Source organism: Carcharhinus amblyrhynchos, chromosome 11, assembly GCF_965287045.1.
Source record: "Carcharhinus amblyrhynchos chromosome 11, sCarAmb.v2.hapA, whole genome shotgun sequence".
Taxonomy (NCBI): Eukaryota; Metazoa; Chordata; class Chondrichthyes; order Carcharhiniformes; family Carcharhinidae; genus Carcharhinus; species Carcharhinus amblyrhynchos.
In genome coordinates this window covers 79794328-79819040 of record NC_137334.1, presented here as the reverse complement: position 1 = coordinate 79819040, position 24713 = coordinate 79794328, and the positions used below count along the sequence as shown (strand labels likewise).

The window sequence follows — 24713 nt, the reverse complement described above, 5'->3', positions numbered from 1 at the left end:
GATAGAATAAAATAAGGAGAAACTGTTTCTACAAATGTGAAGGTTGGTAACCAGAATATGAGGGGAGGACAGCAGGATTCTAATGCAAGGAGGGTTATAATCCGGGATGTTTGGTCTGAAAAGATAGTGGAAGCACATTCGGTAATCCCAGGAGGAAGTTGCAGTGCTACTGAGCAAGGGCCAAAGATCAGAATTTTACCACCCCCCTGCCCCCCCCTCCCCCCCACCACTCCCCCCTAGCCACAGGAATCAGAGTGGGCAGGGGGAGCGGAGAATGGACATGTCTATTGATGTCAGGCAGGATTTTACAGTTTTGGGACGAGTGAGGCTGTAAAATCCTGCCCAAAGTGTCAGCAAAGGCAGAATGGGCCAAATGGCTCCATTTGGTCCTATAATGTTCTTGCGTCTATGGATTAAGTTTGGCAAAATCATAATCATGCTCTTCAAAAAATGCTTAAAATTTGTTAACCCTAGTCCAGAGAGAAAATCTTCACCCATGAGCATTAAATATAGCCAGCGCCATAACATTGTATTCTACTCTTCTTTTTATTTTGAGGGAACAGCATTCCTTCTGCTCAAAGAATACTCTGGTGGTTGCTTTTGGCTGATAGAGGAAAGATTGCTGTCAATGAGGTTAAATCAGTCCAGCAGTCAAGAGTTATTATTGCACAGAAAGAGCCTATTCAGCTTATATTCTGTGGAGCAACCCAATCAGTCCCATTCCCCTGCTAGTTTATTTCCCTCGAGTGCCCATCCAGTTTCCTTCTGAAATCATTGATTGTCTCCATTTCAGCCACCATTGTAGCTAATTCCAAATCATTACCACTCACTGTGTGAAGAATTCCTTCCTCACATCTGTGTCACTATGTCACTTACCCAAAATCTTTTATCTATGTCCTTTAGCCCTTGTACAGTCAGCTAATGGGACAACTTTTCTTTGTCTACCTTATCTAATTCTTCCACAATCTTGTAAACTTCAATCACATCGCTTTTGCTCCAAGACTGCAGCATCTCCAACCTAATCTTGCAGTTAAAATCCCTCATCCCTGGATCCATTCTGGTAAATCTCCTCTCCACCCTCTCACAGAGCCTCACATCATTCCTATATATGTGGTGACCAGGACTGGATGCCATGCTCTCACTGTGAGCTAACCAGAGTTTTGCAAAGGTTCAGTATAACTTCTCTGCTTTTTTACTCAGTATCTCCATTTACAAAGCCCCAAGTCCCAAGTGCTCTGCCAATTACTCTCACAATGTCTCCTGCAGCCTTCAAAGATCAAAGATCTACTCATATGAACCGTCATGTTCCTCTGTTGCTGTACAGAGATTAGGACTGTGCCATTAAGTCTAAGTTCCCTCGTCCTATCTCTTCCACCAAAATGCCTCATATCACACTTGCTGCATTAAATTCCATCTACCATGTGTCTGTTCATTCTGCTGGTCTACTTATGCCCTGTGGTAGTCAATTAGTACTATCTTCAACATTTGCTATACTTCCAAGTTTGGCACCATCGGCAAACTTTGGCATTTTATGTCATATTCCACTACCAAAAAGTCACAAAGACCGACACTAGTCCATTCATTGCCTACTGGGGAACACCATTGTCTACCATCCTACACAATGAAAAACAATCATTTAACATGGCCCATCTTTTACTGTCCTTAAGCTGGTTTATTATCCAAGTTGACACTGACCCTCCCATTTTTATAAGTCTCAATTTTGTTAACCAGCCTTTATGTGGCACTCAGTCAAATGTTTTCTTAAAATCCAACTTCTGTTGGATTTTGTTGCAACCTTTTGTGTTACTTCACCAAAACATTTAATTAGATCAGTCAAGCATGGTCTTCCTTTTACAAATCCATGCTGTCTCCTTAATTAGGTCAAACCTTTCCAACTATCTGATTTTCCCCTGATTATTGTTACTAAAACCTAACTCAACACTGAGGTGAAGCTAACCAGCCAATTGTTACTGAGAATGTTCTTACATCTCTTCTTGAATAAAGGTATTACATTTGCCACTCACCAAATTCTGAGTTACCTGCACAGTATCCATGAAAGATTGGAAGATTATGACAAGCCGTTTCATTATCTCCATCCCCTACTACATCCATTTAAAAACTTGAATGTATAAAAGAATTATATAAATAAAGATAACAGTAGTTGCAGTTGTATGTGTCCTACACTGTCACATGCAAAAAGATGTTTCAGAAGCTATTTTCTTCCCTTTGTATTACTGTGGATGCTGGAGTGTATTGGAATCCATTCTCTCTCCACAGATACTGTCAGACCTGCTGAGATTCTCCAGTATTTTCTGTTTTTGTTGTGGCAATGTAGTGCTATGTTACAACACTGGTAACTGAGAGATTGACAATGTAAATCACACCACAGAAACTTGTAAACCTAACTTAATAAATCCACTAGCAATAGGAGGGGAATAAGATATCCAGAAAAGCTGCTGGATTGTAAAACATTATTGTAACAAAGAAATCCTGCAGATTAAGCTCCTACACTATATGGGTGTGTTTTATAAGGTTAGTAAGCCACTCTGTTGTAAGCAAGAAAAGAGAGAAGTCGCATTTTTCTCAAAATATTCCAACGCACTTTCAGTTAAAATGTCCTTTTGCAGCGCAGAAACTTTTACAGGGAACAAGGTTGTTAATTTTGCACAGCAAGATCCAACAAACAGCATTAAGAGACATGGCTGGATAATCTATTTTTATCAAGTTGGTTGAGGGATAATGTTGGCCGGGGCACCAGGGATAATTCCACTGTTCAAACAGTGCAGTGAAATCCTTTATATTCACCTGTTGAGCAGATAATGTCTCAGTTTAAAGCCCCCTCCGAGACTACTAACATTCAAATGTCAGCTTAGCTGATCTCCTCAAGCCTTTCTGCTCAAGGAGTTTCTGAAATGGGTTTTGAACTCATAACTTCCTGAGAGAGGTATGATTATTACAACTGAACCAAAACTGACATCTCCTTAACACCACTAAGCAATAGGTAATAAATATGACCTTTAAAGCATAGGTGGCACGATGGCACAGTCGTTAACACTGCTGCTTCACAGTGCCAGGGACCTGGGTTCAATTCCGACCTCGGATCACCCTCTGTGTGAAGTTTGCACATTCTCCCCGTGTCTGCATGGGTTTCCTCTCACAGTCCAAAGATGTGCAGGTTAGGTTCTTTGGCCATGCTAAATTGACTCCTAGTGTTGGGGGATTAGCAGGGTAAATATGTGGAGTTACGGGAATAGGACTGGGTGGGATTATGGCCAGTGCAGACTTGATGGGCCAAATAGCCTCCTTCTGCACTAAAATGATTCTATGAACAACATCCCTGACAAAAATTGAAAACAACAGTTTCTTTTAATGGAAATCAGGAGACCTGAGAATCCATCAGTTGATCGCAGAATCTATTTTCTTGTAGAATTAGATAGAAATTACAAGATGTTTGCCCAAAGATTTATTATTATTCGTGTTTAACCTGCACATGAATATTACCTGTAATCCTGTGTGCTTACCCTACCTAAAATCTATTTAACCCATTTCCTTAAACCAAATATCACGGCCCATTCTAAAAACCCTTTGCTTAAATGCAATCTAAAACTCTCTCCTCTGTAAGCTGGGGAGCCTAGGTTGATTGCAAAATGCAAAACTGAGATGAATAAATTTTTATTCAACAAGGGTATCAATGGATGTGGAACAAAGATGTATAATTGGATTTTAGATATAAAATCACTACAATGCAATTGAATGATGGAACAGAATTGAGGGGTTGAATGGCCTACTCTTGTTCCTATGTTCCTAAATGTAAATCGATACAATACAAGGCAAAGGTTCCTTAGGCAACTCAAAGAATATCAAGATAAAAGCAAAATACTGCGAGTGCTGGAATCTGAAACAAAAACAGAAAATGCTGGGAAAGCTCAGCGGGTCTGACAGCATCTGTGGAGAGAGAATGTTGGTTCGAGTCTGGATGACCCTTGGTCAGAGCTAAGAGTAAAGAAAATCAGAAAAGATTTATACTATGAGGCCAGGAGGGGCTGTAATAAGACAAAGAGAATGTAAATGAGGATGAAGAAGGCTGAGAAAGGAGCTGAAAGTGTCCATTAAGCGATCAGAATGTGTGGATGGCAGAAGAGAGGTACAGGTTAAGGCAGGTGCCCTGATAGGGTGGCGGGAGAGAGTAGGGTGGCAAGAAGGAAAGCAGGAATGGAGAAGTGGAAAAATGGAAGTGAGAAAGGATGATTAAAAATGGATGAATGAGATGAAAAGAAGAAACAGAATAAAATAAACAAAAATGTCAATTATTCTAAATAAATCTCAAAAGTTTTTTGTGGACTCACTCAGAGCTGGAAAATAGTGGGGCAAGATGATAACCTTTTGTTTTTGATTCCCTGTGGGATTTGCCCCATTGTAGTACCATACATATGAAGTTGAGAAGGTGGTAAATGGAAAAGAGATTACAAAGGTTACAGAGGTAAAAGAGGTAATTTGCCTGTACCTTATGTGCTACAGGCGTGCATGGAGCAATTGTTTATGCCTGTTCCTGGCATTAGAAAGTGGCTGATGTGGGTCGCCGGGCTGACAAGCCAAATTTGCATGAGAGTTTGCTGCTAATTGCTTTATTGTCAACCTTTCTTGAGAAACATCAAGCAACACAATTATGCAGCTTGCTATTGATACTTCTAGGATCAAACTGAAATCCTGGTCCCTCTGCAAGATGGTGCTGCATGCTCGGCTGATCTTCAAAACCACCAGAGTGAAACCATAAACCAAATTTTGGCTTTTCTAAATGAATGAATTAGCCACTAAAAAGAACAGTTTGTTTACAGAATTAAGTAAGGCTTCATGTTCAAATGCACTTCCAAGTCACTTACCGATTATTATCCTCATCACATCTCTCCCATGAGGCCCCCACACTAGGACCCAATCTCAGATGAATGGAAAGTTGGCATTTAAACTAATTTTGGATCAAGATTTAGAATCTACTTGAAACAAACTTCACTCCTGTCTCACTCAGCCTCTGAAAGCCATTGCAACAAAAGGTTGAAAGCGCAATAGAAAAAGAGTTAAATCTGAGAACTTGCACAGCATAGCAAACTCTAGAGATCCTGATGCAAACTGATAGATGGCAGTCCACTCAGACATCTCAGGTAGCAAGTTACCACTATCACACACCTTAATAAGGCTTTCATACATCCCTCTTTGGTGCCACACAGTGGCGCTGGTCACACTGGGTAAGTATGATCAAGGCATAATTGATTTATTTAATGTTTTGTCAAAACTTTTTGGATGCGCTGTGTGTTTGGAATCGAAAATGTTTGCAAGCATTGGAGTATGCCTGATGAACAGTATACATGGCTTTGCGGTAAGCAGCATGGAGAGTGTCTGATGGAAAATCTTGCTAAAGTCTAAGATTCCAGGTTAGGTTGCAAATGCTTTTTATCTGAAATCTCTTTTCCTAGATTTGATAAACATGCATTGATGCTTACTTTGGCGTCAGTTTCACTCTCATACATCTGATATGTGCACGTTTGTGATGTTACCAAGTCTTAATTATCAGTTACTCCCGTTATTCAGAATCTGGTTGCGAGCAACTTTCTTCCACCTGAACAAACATTGTAAAACTGTATCAAATAATTAATGGAATCTTTAATATCAAACATTTTTATTGCCTTCTCTTTGCCTGTAAGGCAGTGATGGACAACCTAGGCTGGTGAGTGGACCACGCAAGCCCCTCTCCTTCATCCCAGTGGGCTGCAAGATTAAAATTGAAGATGTTCACTAACCATGACCCTTGGATAAGATTAAATGCATTTAATACATGCCGAATAGTTCATTAGTCATAGAAAATGCATAATCATTTCTACAGTAAGAAGTCTCACAGCACCAGGTTAAAGTCCAACAGGTTTATTTGGTAGCACAAGCTTTCGGAATGCTGCCCCTTCATCAGGGTGAGTGAGCACTCACTTGATGAAGGGGCATGACTGGTGTTGTGAGACTTCTTACTGTGCCCACCCCAGTCCGACGCCGACATCTCCACATCATAGTCATTCCTGTATTAATAGAACTACCATCAACTTCAAATTGTAAAACCAAAAGAAATATTTACTCTTCAGAAGCAGAGGGAGTGCATGGCTCTCACAGTCAATATTGTGTACAATTGTATGCACTTCACTTAACTTGCCCTTAACTGCATATCACTTCAGTCATACTGGTAGGAAAAAAAAACTACATGGACAGGAATCAGCAGAATGTGGACATTCTGTGCATGGGCAAACTGCAAACGGCAAACTGAATGGGTCTCAATGAACAAGACAGAAAATGTAGTAACATTTTATTTATTAGTGTCACATTAACACTGCAATGAAGTTACTGTGAAAATCCCTGAGTCACCACACTCCAGCAACTAGGGAGGGAGAATTTAGCATAGCCAACGCATCTAACCAGCGCGTCTTTCGGACTGTGGGAGGAAACAGGAGCACCCAAAGGAAACTCAAGCAAACACGAGGAGAATGTGCAGACTCCTCACAGCGACCCAAGCTGGGAATTGAATTTGGTCCATGGTGCTGTGAGGCAGCAGTGTTAATCAGTGCACCACTCTGTAGCCCTGGGCCACACCACTGTTGTAAGGTATTGAATTAAGGATTTAAAAAAAAAATCTCCCATCAGTTCTACCACAATTAGTTAGGAAATGGTAGCCACGTCTCAATTGCTAAAGAAAAAATTGATGTGGAAAAATGTATTTTTTAAATCTGATGGACTGCATGCAATGTCAAGAGCAGTTTTCAAAAATGAATCTTAACGCTACAATAAAGACCAGAGAAAAGCAAAAATGTGGGTTGGAAAGACAGAACAGGCCAATCAGCAGTTGAGTCATATAGATAAATTAACATATTACACATGATCTCTTTCACCAGACTTGTGACATTGAGCTTTTTTCAGTTTAACTTTATGGCTTGAAATTGTGCTGCAGGACATTGGTAATGAATACAGGAGAACCAATTTTAACTCACTCAACACCCAATCACAGATGAGGAGTTAAAATAGGATCCCATGCTGGGTTATGAAGTTACACTGGTCTCCAATTTTAACCAAAGTGTTAGCTCATGCATTCCAATCAGGATACATTATCTTCATTAGAGGAATGGACAAAGTACTGACCATTATTGCAGATATTGCACTCTCCAATCTCATCAAATTTGTTTCTCTCGCCCATTTTAATGACACAAAATTCCTTTGGATTTCAAGAGGATTAATAATATGTGAACAAAGTCTCTTGCTGTCTGTCTGGAAATGAATATCACCAAACTGGAGCAGTGAAATGCAATGATTTATTGAATGTTTTGTAACAGGCTTGATATTGCATGGCTACATTTCAGATAGACCAGTTCTGCCAACCAGCGACTGCACTCCATGTAAACTTTGCTGCAGTCAACATAATCTCACTGCTCAATTGACACGTTTCTTTCTTTCTTTCAAGGGTTCAGAACCACACACATTCATTCGAGAAGTGACAACAGTAAGTAATAAGCTTAAACAAATTGTGAAGGTGCATTATTTTAAGATGTGAAATCAATATTGTTTTGCTGCAGTGAATATGACATCTTTTATCCAGCTAATCAATCACATTTCCTTTCTTCAAGGTAACAGGACCACGAACAGTTATTCACGAGGTGAGCACAGTAACAAACCAAATAATTTCCTGCGCTTTGTATCCTGAGGTCAACTTAATAATGTGCACTATCCTAAGTGCGACACCTTTTCATCTTGAGTTCTGTGCCCCTAGTCCCACAGGTCTGCAATCTCTACCATAGGCAGGGCAAGGAGTCCGGGCCCAAATCCAACTCAGCTGGCCCTGGGATCGAACCCCCCATGAAGCTGGCTGCAATCGGAGCCACACTGGCAGTTCAGCCACCTGAGCCAACCAGCTCTCAAGGTGGCTGAGTTGCTGTCGTAACGTACCCTTTTACATACATTTGGTAGCCTGGAGCTACGGATGGTGACGATGGATGTTCCAATTAAATCCCATCACATGGCTGCACCGACTGGTTCTTCACAGTAAGAAGTCTCACAACACCAGGTTAAAGCCCAACAGGTTTATTTGGTGGCCACGCACCTGATGAAGGGGCAAAGCCCCGAAAGCTAGTGGCATTTGCTACCAAATAAACCTGTTGGACTTTAACCTTGTATTGTGAGACTTCTAACTGTGTTTACCCCAGTCCAATGCCGGCATCTCCACATCCCAAGTGGTTCTTGGCATTGAGTGGTCCGGCCTGTGGCCTCACTGCTTCCTGCTCTCACTGCCTGCCATTGGCTTATGTTGGAACGACTTACAAGCTAATAGTCAACCTGTCTGTTTGACCATGTTGTGAACGCACCTTCCTCTCCTGTTGAGTCCTAGAATGGGACACAAACCTAGATCTCCTGACTCAAAGATGAGGGTGCTATGCATTCCACCACAAATCCTCCTTTTATATGGTACTGAATGACTATTGGTCTTTCCCACAAGGTTTCAGAGCCACGCACGATCATTCACGAGGTAAGAAGCCTAAACATATGAAATAATTAACTAACGGCCTGGATTTTGCAGTGGAATTGTCAGCAGTCAACATCATGTGAACCTGACAGTGGTTTCCAAAGTCTGTAGTTAAAGGTGGGATTCCAGAAATTGCTGCCGGTGATACCCTGCTTCTCCACAGGCGCACTGGTTAGATCCCTGCACCTGGACATTTTCCAAAAGCTTGTCATGATCATTATTTCAATTTCCATCTTAAACCATGTGTGATTAACCTAACGTTATTTCGCTGTTTCTAAATGATTAACAAGGTTTACTTATTAGTGTCACAAGTAGACTTACTGCCATTAACGCTGCAATGAAGTTACCCAGTCGCCACACTCCGGCGCCTGTTTGGGTGCGCTGAGGGAGAATTTAGTATGGCCAATGCACCTAACCAGCACGTCTTTCGGACTGTGGGACGGAACCCATACAGACACAGGGAAAACATGCAAACTCCACACAGACAGTGACCCAAGCTGAGAATCGAGCCTGGGCCCCTGGCACTGTGAGGCAGCAGTGTTAACCACTGTGCCACCCCCAGTTGGAAGAATCAATGGTTTTTAACTTCCTGACTTGCTTTCTATGAGAATTCTTCAAATGTGACTGGATGCTTAACCTGCTTGTTAACATCTCAGTCGCCGGACACGGAAGACCTTCACTAGCTGATGACAAAATCAAAGTAACATTGAGAAATGGGGACTCACACCACAGAGATTTCTAGATTTTTTGAGCAAATTTATTCAAGATCACCATCGCTTTGCCACTGAAAGTGAAACTTGGCCAACATTTGGTGATGCATTTGTTGACCGGGACAGAACCAATTCTTGATGCTCTGCAAGAGATGTGAACGAATTTATTTTGTGACTAAATGACCATTTTTCTTTCCCACAGGTAACGGAGCCACACACTGTCCATGAGGTGAGTGTAAGTGATGAGATAATGAACATTTGGTAGTGTGTTTGTTCATGGGGCAGAATTAATATTGCTTTATTCATTATTTAAGGTTCATAAGTCTGCTTCGGGGCTACCTGTCAGAGAAGTGAGAAAAAAGAAGAAGGTTGACAAGTCAAAGTTCATGACTCCTTATCTTGAACACAGTCATAAGATGCAGGATCTGTTCAGTTCGGTACGAAATCTTTATTTCATGCTTTGTGCGTTGATTTGCTGGTTAAGCATTATTTTCCCCACTCTTGGGTACCTTGTTGAAGTGCTCTTCCTCCATATGAGAAGAGGTCTTCACATCTGACACCAAGTGTGTCTTCACTTGATATCCATATGGACTCTGTTTCTGGTGGGTGTTGTCTGGACTTACTATAGCCTGGTTAGACATTATTCCTACTCTGAAACACTGAGTTAATTTGGACCAAACCACACCTCTCCCAACCCAACACAATCCCCAGTGCAGTATCTCAAAGGTCAGCTACTGAAAAGCAGATTAAATTTTGAACTTGAACTTTCCAGTCTGTTACAAGTGCGCAGAATAGTACAAATACTAAATGGACCATGCTATAGTGTGATAATTCACCAGGGTTATCAGAGGATGTATTATCTCATATAATTATGTGATTAAATGTGCCTTCAGCTCCCACTTAGTTGGCACTTGTCTGTTTAAAAATCATAAACTAACTGATGGACAGATTTGTAAGATGTCCAGCAGAAGACCACCGATAGTTTGAGGTGAGAGGTGTTTAATTTGACAATGCAAACTGAGTTAATTTTCAAAGATAACAAACTAGTTGATTTCCCCATGGAGTAATGAGTGACCCATTGCAAGGCTGCACCTCCCCCTACACCCATAGCTTCAGCTGAGTTATGTTTTCCATTGTGCTGCCGCCTCATTCTCACTCAGCGGTGCAGATGAAATTCAGGTCCACTGTGTCAAGGGCTTTGGTTGATTAAAATTGTGAAGGCTGTGGCAGTTTTTATGTTGTTCATGTTTCTCCCCAACCTGCTGGGTAATGTGAACACAATAATTTTCCCTGAAGTGGCATTGTGCCTTTGGGAGAACTGAGCTGACAACGCATCAACGTGAATGATTGGGAAATCCTCAAGTGTATTTTCCCAGCGATTGTCACAGTGCCTAATTTCAGATGACAGAAATGTTTTTTTTTTGTAATTTTGACGCAAAGAAATGTTCTCAATTTTAGAACAAGTACAAGGAAGAATTTGAGAAGGAAAGAGGAAAACCATATGCTATTGTCTCAGACTCGCCAGAGCTGAAGAGAATTCGGAAGGCTCAGGAACAGCTCAGTGAGGTGAGGAACACGGAGACTAAAATTGAAAAGGTTACATCTTCTACTGAGAAACGCAATTATACGAACAACTCCATAAATTGGAAAAATATTGGATCTTAAAGTTTAATTATTGTTGTCACAAGTAGGCTTACATTAACATTGCAATTAAGTTACTGTGAGAATTCCCTAGTCGCCACACTCTGACGCCTGCTCGGGTACACTGAGGCAGAATTTAAGCACGGCCAATGCATCGAACCAGTACTTCTTTTGGACTGTGGGAGGAAACCATGCAGACATGGGGAGAATGTGCAAACTCCACACAGACAGCAACCCAAGCTGGGAATCGAACCTGGGTCCCTGGCACTGTGAGGCAGCAGTGCTAACCACTGTGCCATCATGCCACCCCTTCATCAAACAGTCCGAATTTGTTCCTGTGTTACTCCCTCTCCCAATACCACCCCCACCTCTCCATCTACTGTAAACATCTCTAGTTCATGAGGTACTCACATTAACATCCTTCCTTCCATCTATATAAGAAACGTAGGATTTAAAATTAGGTGTAAGCCATTTGATCCTTCGAGCCTATCCTGCCTTTTAATGAGATCATGGCTGATCTGCTTATGCTCCCAATTCCACTTACCTCTTTGCGCTCCCAAGAGGATGGACATGCAGTAGATCAAATCCATTGGAAATGAGATTGCTTCATACGGTAGACTTTAACTGATGGCTGAAAAGACCAATCCATGGGGGCCAGCCTCTGCGACAAGCACCATGCAAGAAGTAAAAGTTAATGCTGTATTATTGCTGCTAAATTACCATCATCAACTCAGTAATGACAATGGGGCCACATATCAACACAAAAGTAAACCTGAAATTTATTGGAAAGGGCCTCACTTAAACTGATTTTCTTAAAGCTCTCAAGTTTGAGCTTGTAGATGGAAACTCATTCAAGTAAAGGTCACATTGTTAGAATTTCAAACTTCTATTATTGTAGTTACCAGGGTATTAACCTCCCACAACCCCAACCTAAACACCCAAGTTTCCTTGTTTTGTTCTGTGGCAGTGATTACACACTTCACCAGTAATCTAGTAGAGTCTCTGCATGTAGACTGCATGTACACTGCATGTAGCCTTTACTTGCAATGCACCAACTTCAGCCATTAAAGTACACATCTAATTAAAAATCGTGGTTTACCTATGGACTTGAATAAACCTGACCTGTGCTTTTTTGCATCGCCAAAACGCACACCTGACCCATGTATGACATTGTCCAGCTTACATATGTAGTGCAGGTTGCAAGACACAGTGGAATGCATGGGTAGTGTGAGTGCAGAAGCAGGCTGGATAGTAGGCTTATCTCGGTTCTCCAACACAGCAGCCCATTTTCCAACACCATTTAAACACCGCCTTAAACACTTATCACCACCCACCCATCCCCACACCAATTCCCACCTCCCACCATCAGATCACCCTTGCTACCCATACCCCCTCATCTCCACCCACTCTCATGCCATTCTGTGTCCCCCCAGATATGTTAAGCTTCATCCATGTCCTCCATGCATCTTCCATAGCCATGCACCCATAATGTACTATGTAGTGTCCTCAGGAGCCATGCAATAACATTGTTGGAGAAAATAAACCTCTAACAATTTAATCAAACCCTGAATTCAAACACACAGGCTGGGATGTTGCAATGTTGCTCAGGCAAGGCTCATAAAATCCCGCCCACGGCCAACAGAGAATTCTGCTCTGTGATTCCGGTAAAACTCTGGTCACAATCATTGATTCTGGAAAGAAAATGAAAACAAATTCCTTGTAAAAATTATATCATTCTTTCAGTGGCAATTAGATTTGTAAAGAAAGCACAAAGAAAGAATATTCTGTTATTATAGCCTCTTTAAAATTTAATTTGTTCTTGAATCAATAGACCATTTGCTGGTGAAAAATCAATGCTAGCCTTTGAACCCCAGCCAAGCATTCATAATGGCTACCCTGGCAGTGACAGAAAGGAATGATGTCCCATTTCTATTTCAAAGCAGAGTGCCTGTCAATCAATGGAGGGGAGGAGGTGCAAAGATTTTTTTTGGCTGTCAAAAGCAGAAACTTTTAAACAGAAAATACCTTGGGCAATGCAGAATTCCCTCACTCCTGTACTGGAATAATAATGTTGATGTTTGTGCTCGAGGGTGGGATATTGCACTAGGCAGCAGTGGAGTCAGTGTAGGAGCAATATCAAGGGAGCCAAGAACGACAATTTTGCAATGGTTTTACAATGGGAAGGTGTCCCATTGCGATTGTCCCCAGCTCTGTTCACTGGTGTGAAACAGTTCCCATCGAGAAAGATGGGGAGAACCTGTTTGAATGTAAACTCCCCTGACCCTGGAATTGCCACCTCAAGCAGATGGGTTTTTTACAACAGCTTTTTAAAAGCAGGAAGTATGTGACCCCACTTCCAAAGGGGAGTTCAGAGGTAAGCAGCCAGGTAGCTGAGGCAGCGGGTCTGCAGCGAGAACTAATGAGAGCGGGCAGGTACAAATAGGGTGCAAAGGGTGAGATTTAACACAGCGAAAAAGGTGGCTTATTCCTTACCCAATGTTGACTAGCCGCAATTGCCTAGCAACACCCACTTGGTGCAACTAAAAACTTTTCTAAACCAAACTTTACATCTCAGTGTCTGTCCAAGATCCACATCAGAGGTGGAGGCAGGATTCTGTCTGCTGTGTCCTATTTCTGTGATGACTTTGCTGGGTGTCCCCTGGGGCGTTGTGCCCTAGTGGGACCCAACGTGCTTGTGGGCTGCTGCAGGGTGGCAGCATCCCCTCCTCGGTATGTGAGGCTATAGCTGGAACGGCCGGAGAAGAGAGGGAGTCAAATGGACTGGGCACCCGCAGAGAATTCCAGATGGAGACTCCTGGGCTACAAACCAGAATCTCCTCCTCCTTAAGGGTGCTCGAGGGCCCCTGGCTTCCTCTTTGGGGCAGAGGGGCAGCTGGAGTGAGGTGCAAAAAGCCCTGCTGTCATCTAATGCAGAGGCACTCACCGATGCCCACAAGGGCTTGCACCATGGATTTTGCACTGTCCACTATGGAGCTCATGTCCTGCACCAGCACAGGGCAGAGATCCCACAACCGAATCTCCACAGTGTCCGCCACCAGCCTCGCAGTGTTGACCTGGCTGCCTCGGAGTGCCAGCATGATCTCCTCAGACAGAAGGCACTGGGGCTCCTCCAGTTGGCCTTGCAATCAGACAAGTGATGAAATCATCCCTCACTGATCTTCCGTCTGGAGATTCAGCAATTGGGTGAAGGCCAGATCCAGCGGTGCGCAACCTGACTGCTGCCTTCCTGATGGCCATCTCTGCTTTGGAGTTGGAGCAGGCACTGGGGAGGCTTTTAACTGGAGCTCCCTGGTCGTTGAAGCTATCAGCCTGAAGCCGGGCCGGCGAATCAGATTCCAGAGTCTTGAGTGGAGTGTAAATACTGATAAAGATCTGTTGGGTTGAATGCTTTGTTGCTGCTTTGGACGCAATGTGATATTTTGTAAAAGCTAATTCTTTTTTAATTCTAAAGGTCAAGTATCGTTCCGATGGAGACAAATCAAAGACTATGTGCCATGTTGATGGGAAGGCCCGGGATATCGAACACGCTAAAAATGTTTCCCAGTTAGTTAGCAAGGTAACGCTACCTACAGTGCACTGCCGATACTAAGATTGAATGCAGATCACATCTTACATGATCTTCTTGTGTAATACAAATCTACTGCATGTCCCAATCAGTTTAGTGACATGCCTATTGAACTGTCTATTCCAGGTGTTGTATAAACAGAAATGGGAAGACACCAAGGATGTCTACCAGCTTCCACCAGATGCCCCTGAGCTTGTGCGAGCTGTGAAATTTGCTGAAAACTTCAGTCCGGTAAAGAGACTTATTCATCAAGTCAAGTAGCAAACACCAGGGCAATATTATACTTTAGGCATTATTTTTGTCAGAACAGTCGCATTGCTTCGACAATGACACAAAATAAATGATTCAATCGCCATGGCGGCTAAGAGACAGGCTGTACTTGGGGTTCTGTTGGTTGGGGGGGAGGAGAAGGGTGGCGTTGCAATTGGGATTTGGTGGAAGTCTCTCTGGAATGTCCACCAATGAGCTACAGGCACCTCTGAGAACTGATGTGGAGATGCCGGCTTTGGAGTGGGGTGGGCACAGTAAGAAGTCTGTTGGACTCTAACCTGGTGTTGTGAGACTTCTGACTGTACTTCTGAGAAATGCACAAGTTTTTTTTTGTTCATTCATGGGAAGTGGGTGACACTGGCAGGGCTAATATTTATTGCCCTCACCCTTTCGCCCCCAGCCCACCATGGATTTTCCAGGTCAGGTGTTTGTCACTATTTTATGAGCAGTCATTTTGCGAAGATCGAAACGAAGAATAACAGAGTATTGGGCAGTGAAAAACCTCCAGCACAAAAAGTCTGCACAATGGGCAGAATTCTCCCAAACCCCCGGCTGGTGGGTTCAATTGCGGGTTGGGGTGGGGAGTGGCAAAGTTCAAAGGGTGGGATTTTCCGGCTGCCCTCATCCCTACGATTCCTGTGGCAGGCGGGACAGAAAATTGTTTTCTTATCAGGTTACACAGTTCTGTCCTTTGTAGCCCTTTTGCAAAAGTGTACATGGCTAGACCACATCTGGCACCATTGGCTAATCCTGGTGTTCCTCTCTCTCTCTGGGGTTGTCAGGAGGGCCTGGAAAGGTGGGATGCTCTTTTGGAGAGTCAGTGCAGACCTGATGGGCTGAATAGCTTCTTTCTGCACTTTAGGTGCTCTATGGAAGGCTAGAAGATGCATAAGAATGGGATAGAGTAACTCGCTCTGTAGATAGGTCCCTGGTTTCTCTCTGATCTATCCAAATAGTGCAAGTGACATTAGAAATACATGCTGTGAAAAATTATGGGCAAAAATCTCCAGGTTTTACTTCACCATGTAGCGATTAAAGAATCAACACTGTGTCAAAGGACAGCCTTATTGACCAGTACATTCAATTCTTACTGTGTTCAGGGAAGTGTATTTTTACATTTTCAGCATCAACATCTGTTTTGTGAAAAGCAGTTATTTTTAATTGCAAGTTGTATGTCACTAAGAATTATAGGTATGATTCCAAATTGAAGTTGAACTAATGTCGATTGTTTTCCTTCCCTTGAAGAAATTGTACAAAGAAGCCTGGGAGGAAGAGAAGCCCTTCTATTATCCTTACACTGACAGCCCAGAGCTCAGACGAGTTGCCAGTGCTCAGAAAGCTCTGAGTGATGTGAGTGACTTAAACGTTCTAGTCTTTCGGGTGTTGGAGATTTTAACATAATGATTATAAGAATTAAAATTACTTTTTTGGTCATTTGATCAGTTGCCAACAAAGGAGGCAAAGCTTTAATGGGGTGAAAGAGCCATGTGGCACAAGAGGTCATTTGATCCATTGTTCCGGCATTGGTTCTTTGGGAATGAAACCCACCCTCCCAGCTCCTTCCCCCGCCATTTCCTTTTCAAGAAACTCTCCTGTTCCCTATTAAAAAGGATAGCTGAGTCAGCTTCCGCCACCCCTTTCAGGTAGTGCATTTTATCAGTAAAAATGAAGCAGATCAACATCCTTGCTGAGGTGAAGACAGATCAAAGTTTGAAACTCCTACACTCATGTCAGGGTTTCAGTTGTAGATTTGCTTTTTCTGTGCTGTACAAGTCTTCTAAATGTCCAAAGGATCCTCTCTCAATCTCTTTAAAGTTTATTTATTAGGGTCACAAGTAGGCTTTACATTAACACTGCAATGAAGTTACTATGAAAACCCCCTTATTACCACACTCTGGTGCCTGTTCAGGTAGAATGAGGGAGAATTTAGCACGGCCAATGCACCTAACCAGCATGTCTTTCAGACTGTGGGAGGGAACTGGAGAACCCAGGGGAAACCCACGCAGACACGGGAGAATGTGCAGACTCCATACAGACAGTGACCCAAGCTGGGAATCGAACTTGTGTCCCTGGTGCTGTTAGGCAACAGAGCTAACCACTGTGCCACCACTTCCTTGTGAAGCTACGAATATCCAAACTTCTTTCGCCTTTCCTCTTGGCTGGTCAAGTCTTACAGCGACTCTTTGCTTCGTCCATGATCTGGATAGCCCCCTTCTGGCTAAAACTGGTCATCGCACCCTAAGAAATACTGTATTGTTTAGGATGCCTTCCCCTGATTGGCACTGCAGTGTTTGGACAAAATTGGTTATTTAACTGGTATTTTACATTGGCTGACATGTTAATACAACAAATCAAATAACATCCCCACATTTGTTATAAATGCACAATCAGCTACCTCAACATCGTCTATTAAGCACTTATGTTGCCAAGTATTTTTGTCTTGTAGGCAGCAATTAGTTAATATTAAGTATCATTTTATTACTAGAATGATAAATATCAAATCATTACGTATTGGAAAAGGTGAATCGCCCGCAGCACAATAAATAATCTAGAGGACCAAGCTATTTATTTATTTTTTGTTTAACAGACCAATTTCCTCTTTCTACCCAGATTGAATATAAGAAAGGACATAATGAACAAATGTCAAAATACACCTCGCTGGCAGACCCACCAGATGTAGAACTCGCAAAGAAAGTCTTCAACCAGCGCAGTGATGTGAGTACCAGCAGTAACAGTGTCTGGGAGAAGATGCTCCCAGGCACATTTACAAGAGGGTGTAATCAGATAAAAATGCATTTCATGCTCCAAGAAAAGGGAACATTAGGAGGGATGACTAAAGGAGTTCCGAAAGGGATAAAAGCAAATTACTGCGGATGCTGGAATCTGAAACCAAAAGAGAAAATGCTCGGAAATCTCAGCAAGTCTGGCAGCATCCGAAGGAGAAAAAAGAGCTGGTGTTTTGAGCCCAGATGACCCTTTGATCTTCCATCATTGATCTGCTTTCCACATCAGGCACACCCTACCAAAATGCGCACCTCAACAAAACTCACCCCCCGCCCTCAAAATCACGGGGGCAAGTGGTTGATTGCGAGCCTCACACTGCCTGAAATGCTGCCTCTGCCACTGCCCAAAATGATAGTGTCCCCCCACCCCCCACCCCACAATGATCATGTTGCAGAATGGGATCCCCCCCCTCCCACCAAACAGCTGCAGAGTGGCAGTGAGCCCGCTCTCCTTCATCCAATCACAGGCAGAATGTGCAGTCCTCCCCCACTGATCTGATTGCAGATAGAGTGGCAGCGGGCCCTCGTCCCACAGTCAGGCCACCCCTTCAGGCTATACTACCTCATATGACCCAATATTCTTCTCCCCTCATAAGAAATGCCCCGCTTAGCACCACCACCATAGGCCCCATCCCCATAGGTTCCACCCCTGACAATGTCCGGTCAGCAGTGCCAAGATTCCCAGCATCATTACCGAGATGCCAGACTGGCAGTGCCAAGGTGCCAGGTTGGCACTGCCAGGGTGCCACTGCCCAAGCAGCTCCTGCCTTGCCATTGGCCTCCCCGGGAGGCTTCAATGGCCTCCAGTTTTACCAGCAAGACCAACACGACTGAACCCCGTTTGTGGGGAGCAGCGCTCCAAAAGCTCCAAAAACCAAATAAACCTGTTGGACTTTAACCTGCGTTGTGAGACTTCTTACTGTGCCCAGTCCAACGCTGGCATCTCAACATAATATCAAGTGAGTTACTTATTTTGGAAAAGAGTAGATGTGTCTCTGGCAAAACCTGAGTAGGGAAAAATTGCATTGATAAAATTAGCCTCTATATTAATTATGCTGACAATAATCAGGGAGATGGAGCTATCAGATCTGTGCCATTCAGCACTCTTGTTACTTTATCATTTTAAAGTCCAATTATTAGGGACAATTGAGTATCTTAATGATTTTCATAAATATTTGCCTACCACTGCATTTCAAGTGGCAAGTATGAGCCTTATCCATACTTAATCAATTGAACAAGAAACAAACTCGGGCAATATTAATAATTTAGAATTCCATGGTCATTTTTCTGCTCTTCAAGAAATTTATTGTAGCAGAATACCTCTAGAATTGTTTTTGGGATCAGCTAAATCTGGGTTAATTTTCTACTGAGATTTTAATCAGTGTCCTTTAAGGTTTTGCATTTAAACTATAAAAACTTACCAATATCTTGATTTGATTTGTTATTGTCACATGTGTTAGTATACGGTGAAAAGTATTGTTTCTTGCATGCTATACAGCGAAAGCATACCATTCATAGAGAAGGAAAGGAGCGAATGCAGAATATAATGTTACAGTAATAGCTAGGGTTTAGAGAAAGTTCAGCTTAATATAAGATAGGTCCGATCAAAAGGCAACAGGGAAGAAGCTGTTCTTGAGTTGGTTGGTACCTGACTTCAGACTTTTGTTTGATTTGATTTGATTTATTATTGACACATGTAATAGCATACAGTGAAAAGTATTGTTTCTTGTGCGCTACACAGATAAAATATACCATACACAGAGAAGGAAAGGAGAGGATGTAGAATGAAGTGTTACAGTCATAGCTAGGGTGTAGAGAAAGACCAGCTTAATATGAGGTAGGTCCATTCAAAAGTCTGACAGCAGCAGGGAAGAAGCTGTTCTTGAGTCGGCTGGTACATGTCCTTGGACTTTTGTATCTTTTTACCAACGGAAGAAGGTGGAAGAGAGGTGCGTGGGCGTCCTTGATTTTGCTAGCTGCTTTTCCGAGGCAGCGGGAAGTGTGGACAGAACCAATGGATGGGAGGCTGGTTTGTGTGATGGATTGGGCTATGCTCAGAACCCTTTGTAGTTTTTTGCAGTCTTAGACAGACCTCAAGACTGTCTAATTACCCAAATATAATCAAGAATGGAGCTGATGAAAAGAATATGACTGTGAATTTTCTTACAGCTTAAGTACCATGAAGACCACAAGAAGAGAGATGGCAAGTGGAGCCAGGCGCCTTGCTATGAAGTTGCAATTGCCCGCATGAATGCTGACAATCTGAGCAATGTAAGTTTTTTTTTAGAAAACCTGTCCAGTTTCTTATGTTAAGCTGACAAAACAAAGATCAAGGAGTTGGTGCGTACGCTGCCCATAAACCAAACAAATCCCAGAGTCCATCTCCTGTCTTTTTCTGATTCAATTGAGACAAATTGAGTGATGCTGCCATAACTCCCAGCCAGAAAAGGGAAGAGACACGTCAGAGTTTCCATCACAGCCACTGTTGTCGGGTTAGGGGAATGCACGCTTGTAATGTGTAACTCCGTAAATTAATACAAGACTGTGTAAAGGTAGGTTCCAGTTCTATTCATCACCCACTGGCTTTCTGGGGAAGAAAAAGTACATCGTGGTGTCGGAGTGGATGCGAGTGTTTTAGACTGGAAACCGTGAAGGTGAATAAGGTTAAAGTTGGTGGAGGGGGTGGAGGAGAGGTTGGAAATTTGCAGGGTAGAAATCTTACGAGCACAAGTTTGGAAGGGGGTAATCAAATGATTGTGGTAATGATGATAATTGGTTACATCAGTTTATTTTGTGGGTGTGTGTCCAGGAGGAGTGTTCTTGCTGCCCTGGATAACAATCTGTGGAAAGTACTTGGCTCCTGTCTCCATTTACTAGAATCCCACAGTGCAGAAGGAGGCCAATCGGCCCATTGAGTCCACACCGACCACAATCCCACCCAGGCTCTATCCCCGGAACCCCATGCATTTACCTTAGTTAGTCCCCCGACACTAAGGGACAATTTAGCATGACCAATCAACCTAACCCGCACATCTTTGGGCTGAGCGAGAAAACTGAAGCACTCAGAGGAAACCCACGCAGTCATGGGGAGAATGTGCAAACTCCACACAGCCAGTCACCCGAGCTGGGAATCAAACCTGGGTCCCTGGCGCTGTGAGGCAGCAATGCTAACCACTGGGCCACCCCATTTCACTGATAGTTTTTCTTGAGTTCTGGGGAAGCTAGCAGGAGCAGTGAAAGGTAAACCGGACCCCTAACTGCTCTCTGAATTGATCCCTCTCCAAGATGGAACAGGGGTGTACTATGCAATGCAACTGCAGTGAAAATGGCAGCAGATGTGTGTGCTGTGCTTTGTAAGGAGTCATTATCGACCCTACGTGTCCCTAAAATGAACAAAGCCACCTTTAAAGGCTATATGAATAACCTGGGAATAATCTTTGGCCTCTGTCTCTAAGTCTATTCCAAAACCTCTGAATATAATCCACCAGAAGAAGAAACAAAACTATATGCAGCAATCCAAGTGTGATCTAGCCAAGATCTTGCTCAAGGACAGAATGATGGGCTTTGCTTTATCCTGAGGAGTCCTTTTAATAAATCTGATTCCCCTTTGACTATGGCTTCTCAGCATCAACAGACAGGTTCTTGATTAATCGGGGGATCAGGAGAAAAGGCAGGAGAATGTGGATGAGAAAAATATCAGCCATGATTGGATGGCGAAGCAGACTCGATGGGCCGAGTGGCCTAATTCTGTTCCTATGTCTTATGGTCATATGAGATGTGAAGGTTTAAAAGATTATGAATTACCTAAAACAATTGCCTTGTTTGTGCTTTTTCTCCGTTTTAATCAGAAAAAATATACCGAGGACTATGAGGAAATGAAAGACCAAATTTACTTCATGCAGACTGACACTCCTGAATATGCGGCTAATAAGCGGACTAAGGATGCTACAAGTCCGGTAGGTAACTTACAATGACGCGGTTTGCTTTTTATTTAAAACTGGTATTAGCCCTGATGGAATATTGGGCAGTATTTAATGGAGGTGAGGGAGTTTGACCCAGTCACCTTTGAATCTACGGGTGAGAGTCCACATCACCTCTTTTAGGGAAGTTCCACCATATTGAATGCCACTCAGGCACTTGACTAGACGGTGGCAGGCCTTCCTCAGGTTAAAGGACCCCAAGGGTGAGAGTCCTGCCCACGGAGAGCTCCTGGCCAATCAGACGTCACCACCTCTGTTAAACAGCAGCAACACTGGAGAGGTGGTGTCTGCTGCCGGGATGACACTCACCAATTGTCATTGGATCCCAGGCCACAGTGATGGTGGTAGGAGGTCAGAGGGAAGGTGGGGTTGGGAGGGACGTTGGCTGCAAGAGCTGGGGGTGTGGTTCTCACGAGGCTCCCCCACCTCTCCCCCCTGCCCCCTGCCACCCCCACGCCCCTAATCCCCCCGTCCCACCCCATTCTTCGTTCCCAATGCCGGATCCCTCAATCAAGTATCTGACAACAAGGGACCCTCTTCTCCCCACTGATAAACTGGTTAGCAACACCGTGCAAGGTTATGCTGTACTCCCAGCATGACTTGCCCACCACAAGGTTAATACCAGTGGCGGTGGAGTGAAACCTATAAATGGACATTAATTGTCAATTTAAGGTCTCCCCTGGTGGCCAAACATGGGGGTGGAGGCAGAAAGAGGATCCCTAACTGCTTCCCTGGTACCCCCCGCCCCCCCACCTCCCAATTAAATGTTCTCTGGCACCAAACCCACCACGGGGGTGGGGGGGAGGGCATTGAATTCTGCCCAAGGGGAGGAATCTCAGTCAATCACAGGATGCCAATGGGATTGCACATGAGGTAATCCAGGACTGCAGTCTGGAAACATCATTGATCTGAAATAGAAATTGAATCAATATGGTCAGTGTTCTCGCTTCAGAACTGCAGCAAATATGAATGCTGCTGATTATGGGGAAAAATGTTTCTAAACAGGATTAATTTAATGGGCGAGCCCGCTGATAGGTTGACTGTCTTGAGAAGAGTAAATCCTGAACTATTTTGTGATTATTATTCCTGTTTAATACCTTCTGTTTCCAGGACCAGAAGGCCTGACACTGGTTTGAAATTAGTCATTAGGCCGTATATGTGTAAATTGAGTCAATTACGGTCATCTTTTGGGCCACGACATTCAGTTTGTCCATCTCCGAAACCAAATTTTGGGTTTTTGCTGCACTTAAACATATTAGCAGGAGAATTGAAGCTCCGATATTTATTTATATATTTTACTTCTTCAGGTAAAGTACAGAGCAGACTATGAGAAGACCAAAGATAAAACTGATTACAACACCCTACCGGCCACAGAAAATCCTCTGCTTCAACAATTGAAGAATGCAGCTCACATAGCGAGTGACGTAAGTATTTGCAACCACAAGGTGTCTTCACGTGGTGATAAAAAACTGAAACATTTTATAAGTGAGGAAGGAGAAAAATAGCAAGAACAAAAGAGCTAAGTTTTACTGTGAAATAAAAGCAAAAAATGTTGGAAATGCTTTGCAGGACAAGCAATTCTTAGGGAGCGGGGAACACAACTGATGATTCGGGTCGAAGACAACGGGTGCGATCTTACCAGCTGTTCACGCCATGCTCCCACTGCAGCGAGGTTGGAGGATTTGGCACTCAGCAGTGGAAAATCAGATGGAAAATCCCACCGGCGTGAACGGTGGTAATGTTCCAGCCAAACTGTGGCATTGAAGAGAGGAGCGGTGGCTGAAAGATGAATGGGGAGAGATGTGGAGCGGTAGACGAGTTTAGGGAGAGACATTCAGAAAGTGCCAACGCAGGGATTTCTATCCTAATAGTGAGCAGAAGTGATGTTGCAGGAGATGCAGGAAGGCCAGAGTGGGAGGCTAGAAGAAGGTAGGAAGGGGAGACTGCAAACATGGGTTAGGTCAATGTCATGGACTGATTTGAAGGTGAGAATGAGCATTTTGAATTCTACTAGGCAGAAATCCTGTCACTAGTTCCTTTATATTTCTTTTGGCAGAAAAAGTACAAGGAAGACTATGAAAAGGCACGCAAAACAAGCATGAACTACTGCGACACCCCAAAGTTCAAAACTGACCAAGTGCTCGCCCATCTCAGTGATGTAAGTACTACAGTGATCTCATGACCTCGGGGTTAAAGTTCAGCACTTGAACTGAGCTGACATCATTGCTGTGGCTATTGTAGGTCAAATATAAGCAGAACTATGAAGATAGGATCAAGGGCCATTATATTGGCAGCCATGAGGATCCACATATGCTTCACTGCATGAAGGTCGAAGAAATGAAAAGCGATGTAAGTAAGCAAAACTGAGTTTGATAACAACTGGTAAATTTCTTACTGCGAATCTTGCTGTTAAATAATACAATGTTCCCGTCTTCTGTAGAGAAATTACAAGGCAGATTATGAGCAAGATAAAACAAACTGTTACTTCCCGCAAACCGTCACTCCAGAGTATGAAGCTATGAAGAACTCTTACAAGTGTAAAGATGTAAGTATCTCAAAAGTATCTCTTCACAAATGTTCCCATTTGACAAGTTCACTGGGAACTCAACATTGTCCATTCACAAATCTAGGCCAAAACGCTATCCAGTTAGAGATTATTACTATGAGGTGAAGAGGGTTAAAAAAAATCGACTAACCATATGGAGAATTAACAATTGGCCAAAGGCATGTTCAACAGAATCCTGCCACTACAGCAACAACAGGCACCTATAAATATACATAAAATGTAAGAAACGGGGTCAGGAGTAGACTATCTAGCCCCTCAAGCCCGGTCAGACCTCAACTCCACTCTCCTGCCCACTCCTAATTTCCCTTTTTCCCTGAGAGGTTAAGGCTGGAATTCTCGAACAGGCCTGCAGCTGGGATTTTCCGGTCCTGATTCAATGAAGAGAGATTTGGTGGAGCGCCGAGTTCTCTGTTCCCACTGGCAGCTGTGATAGGGCAAATGAGACCAGTGAAAGATCTGACTCCCTTAACTCATCTTGAATATACTCCACAATGGAGCTTGAGGGTAGAGAACTCTAAAGATTTACAACTCTGAGTGACAAAATTTCTCTTCGCCTCAGTCCTACTCAGGGGAGGTGGTGGCCTAGTGATATTATCACCGGGATATTAAACCAGAAACTCAGCCAATGTACTGGG

At 43.3% G+C, this 24713-nt stretch overlaps 1 protein-coding gene across 39 annotated transcripts in view; it reads left to right on the top strand.

Moving 5' to 3' along the window:
- neb (nebulin) overlaps window positions 1–24713 on the top strand; it is a 283417-nt gene that overhangs the window by 6984 nt on the left and 251720 nt on the right. For 36 of the 39 annotated variants that reach the window (XM_080199439.1, XM_080199440.1, XM_080199449.1 and 33 more), the window contains exons 3-19: window positions 4421–4489; window positions 7487–7525; window positions 7650–7679; window positions 8516–8545; window positions 9455–9481; window positions 9567–9689; window positions 10711–10818; window positions 14366–14470; window positions 14606–14710; window positions 15995–16099; window positions 17360–17464; window positions 19702–19803; window positions 21381–21488; window positions 22820–22936; window positions 23569–23670; window positions 23754–23861; window positions 23953–24057. In XM_080199439.1, the coding sequence (XP_080055565.1) occupies window positions 4421–4489; window positions 7487–7525; window positions 7650–7679; window positions 8516–8545; window positions 9455–9481; window positions 9567–9689; window positions 10711–10818; window positions 14366–14470; window positions 14606–14710; window positions 15995–16099; window positions 17360–17464; window positions 19702–19803; window positions 21381–21488; window positions 22820–22936; window positions 23569–23670; window positions 23754–23861; window positions 23953–24057 (1488 nt within the window). The remainder of the gene's footprint in view (window positions 1–4420; window positions 4490–7486; window positions 7526–7649; window positions 7680–8515; window positions 8546–9454; window positions 9482–9566; window positions 9690–10710; window positions 10819–14365; window positions 14471–14605; window positions 14711–15994; window positions 16100–17359; window positions 17465–19701; window positions 19804–21380; window positions 21489–22819; window positions 22937–23568; window positions 23671–23753; window positions 23862–23952; window positions 24058–24713) is intronic. The other 3 variants (XM_080199416.1, XM_080199415.1, XM_080199424.1) reach the window with 3 other exon arrangements.